The 11,113-nt window shown below is 38.6% G+C and overlaps 1 protein-coding gene across 1 annotated transcript; it reads right to left on the bottom strand.

Annotated features, from left to right (window-relative positions):
* Positions 1-2,150: 2,150 nt before the first annotated feature.
* LOC132008606 (glycine N-acyltransferase-like protein 3) lies at positions 2,151-9,852 on the bottom strand (the record flags this gene model as incomplete). Its single annotated transcript, XM_059387223.1, has 4 exons — positions 9,775-9,852; positions 5,441-5,548; positions 4,152-4,278; positions 2,151-2,311 (listed from the first exon to the last, which is right to left on the bottom strand). Coding segments are annotated over exons 1-4 (474 nt in total), but the record flags the coding sequence as incomplete, so codon positions are not given.
* Positions 9,853-11,113: the final 1,261 nt, after the last annotated feature.

Genomic DNA, 11,113 nt, shown 5'->3' with positions numbered 1-11,113 from the left:
ATAATGAAAAACGGTATTTTATCTGAAAACACAGGAAGGAAATTTGTTGCAGTATTTTGTACTACGTGGCCAGTTTGCCACCTTGTATCAACCTAACCCCTGAAGAGCTATATGAATTATTGCAGCTACTCCTGGCCTGATTCTCAAACATTGTATGGGATTTCCAGATCCCCATCGTGTTGTTTCTCACAATCATGATCTTCCATGAACACTTCTGATGGGAATATCCGTTAAGAATATGGAATTGCTTGGGGGGACTTGCCTGACTTCTGACTTCTTAGACAAATCCTAAACTCCTTAAGGTAAGAGAAATTGTACAGCTCTCAAAGTCTACAATCTACCATTCAGCTAGAAGCATAAGAGAACTCACATTTAGTTGGCATGGCATTCTGACTTAAAGAGTCTTCTAGCCTCTTGCCTACATGCCCATTGCAGAAATATCAAGGTATAAATTTAGTGTTGGGAGATTTATCCTAAACTTGACTCACTTGGATCCTACTCATTTATCACAGCTATATGATGTTATCTATAAATCTTCATTCAGTACTCGTATGTAAAACACTGTGCGGGGCACTGCACCAGCATGAGACCCAAGAATGGTACAGTCTCTGATAGAGCTCGTCACATGGCATGTTAGCTTCTGTTTACTTAGAACTGACTTGCTCTGCTTCTCCAAAATCCTATCAGCTCTATACTTTCTAGGGTTTCCTGATTAATTGAATCCTCTGGAAATTGACTTTCCCACTTCCATCCATGTCTAAAAGCTTGTTTCCTCCCTCCAGTAAGTCATTTCCTATGGAAGAATACATGAATACACGAATAGGAGATCATGTTGAATAGAGTCTGAAATCTGAACATTGGCTACTTTCTTAGGGAGTTAAGTCTAAGAAAAACCAAGTAGTTTCTTCAAGTTAACACTATTAGAAATTACAGAAGTTGTGGCTAGAATCCCACATTATAAACCTGAATTATATTGAAGTAATTCAAGAGACTCTGAAAAAAAAAATAGTTTAAGCTAATGAAAGGTATGGATGGTAGTTGAAACAAAATTTATTTTTCTTAGATTGAAGTACTTCTTTCTAAAAGTCAGACTAATATTTCTTTTAAAAAACTTTTTAAAAAGATTTTATTTATTTGAGAGAGAGAGAAAGAGACAGAGAGGGAGAGCACGAGCATGCAGAGGGGCAGATGGAGAGGGAGAAGCAGACTCCCCGCTGAGCAGGGAGTCTGATGTGGGGTTTAATCCCAGGACTTAGAGATCATGACCTGAGCTGAAGGCAAACGCTTAACTAATAAGCCACCCAGGTGCCCCTTGAAAAACTTTTAAGATCATAAGATGTAATAGAAAAATCTGCATAAAACAAATGCATCACTGGGGCAACTGGGTGGCTCATTCAGTTACGCATCTACCTTCAGCTCAAGTCAAGATGTCAGGGTCTTGGGATCAAGCCCTGCATCGGGCTTTCCGCCTATTGGGAGGAAAGGCTCCTAGGGGAGCCTGCTTCTCCCTCTCCCTCTGCTGCTCTGCCTACTTGTGCGCTCTCTCTGTGTGTCAAATAAATAAATACAATCTTTAAAAAAACACAAATGTGTAACTTCATTATTACATATTTTACCTACTACTAAAGCCATAAAATAGAAATTCACTAACCATCTTCTATTTACCATTCTCCTAAACACAATTCTCTCACTCTCCACTAAAAATAGCCACTATTATCATTTTTAATGACAATCACATCCCTGTTTTAAGTTTTATGATGCAAGGGTGAGCCTTAAACACCATAGTTAGATTTTGTTCACTTTTTGTCTGGTGGATCTTTTAATCTGCAGCTTTTCTTTACATGCCTATCCCTCCTTCATATCCTTTAAATATTCTTTCCATTTATCTGTTAAAGAATCCAGTTTGCTGGGTAGAATCTCTGTAGTTTGGATTTTGTGGATGATCTCTCCGTGGATTTTAAACCACGTCCTTCTGTTCCTGACACCGATTATCATTTTAACGAATGATTTTCTCCTTGCTCACATCACGAATCTTCACTAAAATTGTCCTACCTTTGTTCACCTCACCTCCTTAGAAAGGGAGGCGTTGCTAATTGGATAAGACAGAACTCAGACCATTTATTGGACCACAGTTCATGGGACCACAGTACCAGCAAGCCAGATTCTGGAACTTTTAGGTTAGTGCTCACGTCAAAATGCTCTCTCACATCCATGCGACCAGTAGTGAACAAAAGAGCCTGGCCCATCTGGATGGCTGTATACTTTTTCATTCCCTGTCCTCTCATGGCCAACACAAAGAGTTTAGCTCTTCCTGTAGGTGAATCTCGATTTAACCTTGTTTATGGTCAGCTCTTAGATTAAAAATGACAAAGACATTACCATGTAGAACGTACCATTGCTCTGAACACCCAGCTTTGAAGTAGCTCCATTGTCTAAATTTTCAAAAGATTTTATTTATTTAACAGAGAGAGAACATAAGCAGGGGAAGTAACAGAGGGAGAGGGAGAAGCAGACTTCCCATTGAGCAGGGAACCTCATGTGGGACTTGATCATGACCTGAGTCGAAGGCAGCGGCTTAACTGACTGAGCCACCCAGGCATCCCTCTGATGCCTAATTTTTGTAGGCTTTCCAGGCAGCCCCACCAGTAATTCTGTGGCACAAGATGAAAGACCAGCCCTTTCTATGGTAGTAGTTGGCTTTTCGAGTCATTCATGATTTGGGGATGTTATGGGAAGAGCCCTCAGGTGCTTTGGTTAAAATGAATAAAGATACCGATGACTTCTTAAAAGCTATTCTGTATTCCAAGGAAATTATAGTTCTTACCAGCAAAGCCTATAGGTGAGAGGCCACATCAGAAGCCAAAGATAATGCCTACGCTGATTACATGCTAAATGAGGGGCTTTACCACTATTTTAGGTGCTATTAACTCGCATCTTTCCCCACCTAACTTCAGGGAGGATGAAGTGTCGATGTAAATGACTAAGACCGACTCATGACTAACAGCTCCACCTGCTAGGGGAAAAAAAAGCACTGGCAATTACAAGGATGTTCTCATCCTAATGGTGGCATCAGGTGCTTTGAGGAGAGTGGGTCCTCTGGTACCACAGACTGTCCAATCATTGCTGTGATTTTCCATACCAAGGAAAAGATCTACTTATTTCCACACTCGAGTAATAACGGCAAGAAAATTTTGCTAGCTTGGCTAAGTGAGTGGTAGAACCCTGTCTCACGTCTCACCAGCGTAACTGGGGTAAATCTGTAAAATTCAGAGACAGTCCAGAACTTCCACTATAACACCTTTGTGAGCATTTCCAAAGAGATGTTATAAAACACCCCAAGTCTTTAGGTCATGAATATGCCTTAGTCATCATTTGAAAGTAGACAGGAGCTTTTTCCTTGTGAGAGGGCTTCAGCTGTTTGCTGCTGGAAAAAATGACCAGACTTTGTATTTCTGACCTGGGGGACCCTGCCTTCCTGGCAATGATGAAGGAACTCACTTTCAATGCAACAGTTAAAAACAAGAACTTCATTGACTGTATCATCTCCCCAGTCATCACGAGAAGTTGGAAAAGTAAGCCACTGAAGCTGAAATTGTCCATGCACAGTATTAGAAACTGTTAATGTAGGTTATTGGTCTTGGCCAAAGCTCTTCCATTAGCATTGATAACCATGCAATTATCTCCTTGGATCTCAGATATACACTTATCTTACTAAATCATGCCAGGATATCCGACGTAGATCAGTTAATTATCTCTTTCCAGAATCAGCAGCTTCAGAAAGAAGGAAAGACTTACCTATTGGCTTATATTGAAGTTAGAGTCACTTTAAAAGATTGGAACAGGAAATGATTAAAGGAATAAAGAAAAATATGCTGTGAAATTACAGTAACAGTGGGGGGAAAATGTCACTTGAAAGCAGCCCAATTTAAATGGTGCCTACTTACCCCAATGGCCACGCCTCTTTAGGAGTAAAACAAGTGTTCTTAGGAAACTGTAGTATAAAAATTGTAACTATATAAAATGTATATCTATGAATTTGTGCACTTAAGTATATATATTATCATATATGTGAAACAGATATCATAATCTATTTGATGTATATGACAAAAATGTGAAAAAGAAGACTGCTTAGTGTCTGTGCTTGATCTCACCTTGTATTTGAAAAACTTGATCCCAGTTGATAACATCGTGTTCTTCCAACAGGTGTTGGTAAGCCCTGACATCCTTGTAGAACACAGCGTAGGCATTAGAATAATGGTCCAGGTTATCTGTCTCAGCCTGGGACAGAAGAATAATTGTAAAAATATAAATATGTCCTCTAGGTAACTCAAATCCTAGATAAATTAAGTACATTGACAGCTTATGCTTAGATCATTCCCACTGCCAAAATCAGTCACCTGTAAACCACGGCTAGATAGGAATGTGGCTAATACACTCTGGTGAGGGAAGGAACAGATATTTTGGAAGTTTTGCTTGATTATTCTTCCGGTATTTGGAAAGTTTTAAGATCCTTATTCCATCTTTTTCTAGGATTTTATTTATTTATAAAAATGGAAAGGGGGCACCTGGGTGGCCCAGTCATTAAGCATCTGCCTTTGGCTCAGGTTATGATCCCAGAGTCCTGGGATCAAGCCCACATTGGGCTTCCTTGTCATCGGGAAGCCTGATTTCTCCCTCTTCCACACCCCGCCCCCGGCCTGCTTGTTTCCCTCTCTCGCTGTGTCTCTCTCTGTCAAATATGTAAATAAAATCTTAAAAAAAAATGGAAAGGGTATAACTTAATGGAGCTACCAACAAGAATTAAATAGAACTATCAGAATTTTCCTAATGTGGTCAGGGCAACATATTTGATCACGTGAGCTCTTTGTCCTTGCAAAATGGGGCAGATGTCATCTTTTTCAGTCTCCCTATGCATTTACCACATTACCAAAGTTGTTGGTCACAGGAAAACATCAAACCAGAGGAAAAACAAATATGCACAAGTACGTATGCTTCATGGTTCTAGAGATTGTGAAACACTAAAGGAACACTTTTTAGAACACATTTAAGCTAGCCGTTTTCCATGTCTGCAACTCCAAAGCCAGTCAAATCAGAGGCTAATAGTGAGGGGCACCTGGGTGGCTCAGCGGTTAAACCTCTGCCTTAGGTTCAGCTCATGATATCAGGGTCCTGGGATCCTGATCTATGTTGGGCTCCCTGCTCAGCACGGAGTCTGCTTCTCCCCCTGGCCCTCCCTCCTTGTGCTCTCTCTCAAATAAATAAAATCATTAAAAAAAATTAATGGTGAAATATGTACCTTATTAAGCTAATATATAAAGACTGTAATGGTTATAATATCCCCTTTACCCAATCTTTTCTTTGCAGTTGATGCCAACTCTTGGGTTTTCAGGGGGTATTTTGTTTAGTTTTGTTTTGTTTCTCTGTCCTTTCCAATCTGTACCTCTTTCTGTCGCCGGGTGATAACAGCTTTGAAGTCTGGCCACGAATCCACCACCACCTCCTTCTGAAAGGGATTCCCACGATTCATGTTCATCACTGCTCCATAAACCTGAGCCAGAGAACCCAGAGAGACAAGCCAGTCACATTACTAACTCTTTCAGTTGCATATTACTGTTTTCACTTCTTGTATTATATAGTTGTGGCCATGAGAAGGGAAATTTTTTTATATGCACATATATACAACATGCACATGTACAAACTTTTCTCTTGTTATTTCATTATTGTACATGAAAACTGGTAAAAAATACAAAAACAAAAACAAAAACAAAAACAAAAAAACTAGGAAAACCTATGAAATCTCTCCCTAAACTTAGGTTTTTCTGTACAACTATGAGAGATACCAAAACAACAGGCTGACTAGATGGCACATGGGTCAATAATAAATACTTACAGAAGGAATCAGAATCTGATGTATGGATTTAGGGCTCGTAATATCTTTTACAATTCCACAGATAATTTTGATGTTCAGCTGCTTTTGAAGCTTATTATACTCTCCAAAAATAACCTGCTTAATGCAACTACTCCTTCAACCCTGAGTTACAATTAAGCATCATTGAGGGTAACTCCCCTCCCCCCAAAAAGCCCCCTTCCTTTCAGATTTGATAGAGGAAGGCTCTCTAAGCATTCCCTGAGGGTCATAACTATGTCTTATTCATTGCTATGTACATGGAGTCTGACATAGTGGATCAACTGGTTGTTGACTAAACAATACTGAGTATTAGAATTCTGACCTGTGCCCTTGCATATTTCTTTTCTCCACTTAGAATCAAAGATGCCGTCCCTATAAAACAACCTTCATATGCCAGGGGTGCTTATAGAGAAGAAGTTGTGGTGGTAACAAGGAGAGTGAGTTACAGGCTAGTGTTCTTAGCAGCACTTTCATCATAGATAGAAACTGAAAACAATCAAAGTGTCCAACAGCAGTGGGAAAAAATGAATAAATTGTGGCATATTCATACTATAAATTACAAAACAGAAACTCAATGGTGAACGAAAGAAGGTAGATACAAAAAGACATACTATGTGATTCAATTTACATTATATTCAGAAATGACAAAACCACATTATGGCTTTAGAAGTCAGGATTCTGGTTACTTATGGAGAGCTAGGAAAGAGAATGTTTGGAAAAGAGCACTGGGGGGAGAAATTGTGTCTGAAGTAAAGTTCTTTCTTGATTGGAATGCAACTTATATAAGTATTTGCTCTATGAAAATTCATTGAGTGGCATAATTATGTTATGCGCACCTTCTAGTATGTGTTATTCTTCAGTGAAGACCAATTTAAATTATAGGGGCATTAGAACCCACATTTTTACCTCTTTTATCACATCATGATTCAAATCACACACCTCAATACTTAGAACATTATTCAACTCTCTTCTCTCTTTCCCAATCTGGGACCTCACTCAAATCTTCTTATAGAATGTATCTTTCCTAATTTGGTCTGGCTAATACTAACATGTGACATGGATCACATGTGAAAATCCGAGAACTAAATTAACCTGGAAGGGTCATGCTTGCTTTGTTTAATTATTAAATTTTGGGGATGCTGATGTTATATATACATAGTCATAAATTTATTAAAGTGTTTTTTCCCACAAAGAAACCATACATCTTTATTTAAAAATGGAGCTTAAATATGATTGGAATGTTGAGAAAGTTAAAAGGAAAAAAATTCTTTCTGATATTCAGATTGTTAAAGGAAAAAAATGGCTTGTTTATAAGAGTTTTGCAACCAACTGAAAGAGTTGGCATTGGTTGAAGACAATGAAACAAATTCTTTAACACCTATTTATTCACAGGGTGCGTGTTGAGAGGAGAGGGGAAGTAGCTAGGGGAAGTAAGGATGCCGGGAGAATGAGCAGCTGGAATTTGTGAAGGAAATGTAGAGGGATATTTAATCACTGAAATACTAAGATGAGGTAGGAGGGGGGATGGGTGAAATAGGTGATGGGGGTTAAGAAGGAGTTCACTTGTTGTAATGAGCACTGGGTCACGTATGGAAGCATCGAATCACTAAATTGTACACCTGAAACTAATATTATACTATATGTTAACTAACTGCAATTTAAATAAAAACTTAAAAAAATCAGATTATAAAATATATAGCCATAGCCTCCAAAAAAATGGAGGAAGTGTGAAAGAACAAGACAATTATTTCTTTATCATTTTGATTCTCTAAAGGACATAGTGTAACTGAAGAGGTATTTTGAAACTATGGTCAGAGAACCCAAGCCAGACGTTATATAACAATCCAATAACTGAAAAAAAAAAAAAAAAAGAATAAGATTCAAAGGTGAAGAGACTCTGTGTACAGAAAATGAGAAATTGGGAGTGCCAAGCTAAGCAGCTTTTAAAGAGAAGATGATATGAGGAAGGGAATGATTTGTGCCTACGTGTTTGATTTCTTTAACTCTTACTTCAAGTGGCGTTATGAGAAGGATTAAAAAAATAATAATAATAAAACCAAAAACCAACAATGAAAAACAACAGAAAATCACAACCATGCAGTTTGGAATCTGATAGCTTGGATTTAAATCTGAACTCTAGCACTTAGATAAAGGGAGGGGATTTTGTAATATCATCTGTAAAAGTATAATGCAATTACCTGCTTATTCAGTTTTTAATATTACAGAGGAATTAATAGGTTTTATAAAGTTCAAATGAGACAGCATAAAAGGTATGTTAAAGAAGGATACCTACTATTCTGAGCAACTCAACTAATCTGAATTCAGAGGTCCTTGAAAATAAGATTTGAACAGGTGAGGGTTAATAAGTAACTATTTCATAAACTGATAGTGACCAACCAACAACATTTTATTGAGTGCTTATATGGGCAAAGCCCCATGCCAAGCACTATGGGAGGTATCAAAAAAAGTAACAAAACCAAAAAAAAAAACAAACAAACAAAAAAACAGAAAAAGAAAAAATTGAAATAGCCAGAAAAATTTTATGATTCCTCACCTGGGTGTCTGGTAGTTAAGTTGCTAGAAGAGAAGCAGTAGCTATGAAATCAAAGGAACCAGGATTCAACTGATTTTTTACTTGCTTTAGCCTTTTTTGGACGCTAACTTGTTCATTTCTAAAATGGGTTAATAGTCATCTTACAAAGTTGTTGGAAGGATAAAATAAATTGAAATTATTTGTATGCCAAAGCACTACCCACATACTATTCATAATGTAAGAGCCCATCATTCGTCTTGATGATTATGTGATCTTAGATGACCCTGTGAAGGTCACCAAAACCTTTTAATTTCTCTTTGGCAAAAGAGTGGGTCAAACATTTATTCTCCAGAGTGTCCACATTCAAAAATGGGACATTTTGAGTTGGACTGTCCATTTGGTACTCTTTTAACCATATGCTCCCAAATTATCACTCAGATTTTCCCTACCACACATAGTTTAAGCATGATCCATAAGGCAAGATGACTAGGTTTAATCACCCCAGTACAGTGCTCTAGATAACTTCTGTTAAAGTTTAGTGTAAATAAGGACTATCGAGGGTGTGAGCCCAATACACAGTTCTCTGGTCTCTGTCTTTAGAAACTGTGATTCATTATATCTCTTCTGGGTTATTAGCAGCCATCACATTTGCAGTCAAATGCCCTTACCACTGAGTTATACCCCCTGCCACTTACATTTGAAAATCCATATTGTAGGGCTATCTCCTTGGTTGAGAATTGCAGCCGTCAAAGACAATTTCTTTGCACTTCGCATGTTTTTCTCCAAGTGCTTAAAATATTTTAAATCTCATATTTATTTGTAATCTGTGATGATTGTCTTTTTCCACAGTAGCTCTGAGTTATCAGCGGGCCCTCACAGGCTTTGAGAAGACTTCAATAGAGGCTTTATGACCAACAAAGCCATTGAAAAAAATAAATAAAGATGTTGAAATAGCCAGAAGAATTTTATGATTCCTGGACCTCAGCTCTATTGTGAACCTAGGTTATGTTCTTATGAGCAATGCTACTTAATCTATACTCTTCTGCCATTAAGAAAAGTTTAAAACTCGAGTTTACCTAGAAATAATCTAATCCAGCACTACCTAAATTTTCCTAGAGGTCATCGAGAGTGACTGTCAAAAAAATAATTGTCACAGCCATATCTATGCTGCTTGGGATCAGTCTCTAGCAGGAGACGAGTGGGAAACCATCTGTTTAATAGGTTTAATAGGAAAGCCCTGACATCAGAAAAACTGGGAAAACAGCCACAAGTCTGACCTTATTCACAATAAATAAAATAAAGAAATAAAAGAGAGCGCTTAAGTGTAGAATACCTTAAGTGATTCAGGGAAGTAACTCTTCAACATTTTTTCCAGGATCAGTAATTTGGTAGAACAGTTGAGCACCAGCATTTTCTCCAGAACTCTAGCAATTCCACACCTAACGAGAAAGTTAAAGGGATGAGTTCAGCTTTTTCTTGTTAACGTTTAAATCTCCTGAGGAACATCCTTGAAGTCCTGTTTTCACTGGGTGGAATTCGGAATGCCATTGCTCCCTCTGATGGGGGAAGAAGAGGGAAGATGAGAGGCACTGGGGTGGGGACACCAGAGAACACGTGGAAGTAGGGAATGGTAATGACCTAATCCAGGAAAGAGGTGATTATCCATGTGGGTTAAGTCTTCCTATGATACACACTCACTGTACGCTCAACTCTTCCTGTGAGACACAGAAAGTTGTAATTTCACATCTGTTTGTGTTTTCATTGAGTCTGTCTCAAGTCGACTGGGAGGTACAAGAAGGAAAGGGCCCGTGTCTGCTTTGTGCTCTATTGTAGTCCATCACCTACAGGACTGGCACAGAGGAAAAGGGCATTCTATGTGCTTGCTGAATGGTTAAGAGGAAGCTCAGAGTAAGAGTCTTAGGGTAAGCAGGGAAACTTCTTTTTACAGTGTGGGGCAAAGGTGGAAGATGTGAGTGGGTCAGGCATCAGGTGCTTATGGGAAGCCACTTGCAGAGAAACACCTAGGTTGAAGATAAAGAATCAGATGTGAGCAAAGGCTGAGACTCTGTTTAGTTAGACAAAATTAAGGAACGAAAAAGGGACTTAATATAATGCATGCAATTCAGCCATTCAGAGGCAGTTATTTTTTTCTAGATTTGGGGACTTCCTATCCCCTGCTTTTTGTCCTTAAGAAAACTTTCACCCACCCCCCTCAACATTCCAATCAGGTCTCGACTGAATTAAACAAACTTTTTTCTCTATATTCGATGCACTAGAGTTTATCCACTTACTCTCAACAAACAGGCACTAGGATGGCGAAAATGCCTCAACTAGACATGAGAACCTGGTGTTTCTGAGACTGCAGTGAATTCTTTCCTGTTCAGCACATTCCCCAGATAGAGGATGTTACTACTTGATTTCAATATGTGGCAGCTCTGTGTGACTATAAGATACTCAAGTGTTTGATTATGATTTATTTTTTTTTATTTTTTTTTAAAGATTTCATTTATTTATTTGACAGAGAGAAATTACAAGTACACTGAGAGGCAGGCAGAGAGAGAGAGAAGGAAGCAGGCTCCCTGATGAGCAGAGAGCCCGATGCGGGACTCGATCCCAGGACCCTGAGATCATGACCTGAGCCGAAGGCAGCGGCTTAACCCACTGAGCCACCC

This window comes from Mustela nigripes, unplaced genomic scaffold, assembly GCF_022355385.1.
Source record: "Mustela nigripes isolate SB6536 unplaced genomic scaffold, MUSNIG.SB6536 HiC_scaffold_474, whole genome shotgun sequence".
Taxonomy (NCBI): Eukaryota; Metazoa; Chordata; class Mammalia; order Carnivora; family Mustelidae; genus Mustela; species Mustela nigripes.
This window is presented reverse-complemented; position numbering and strand designations above follow the sequence as displayed.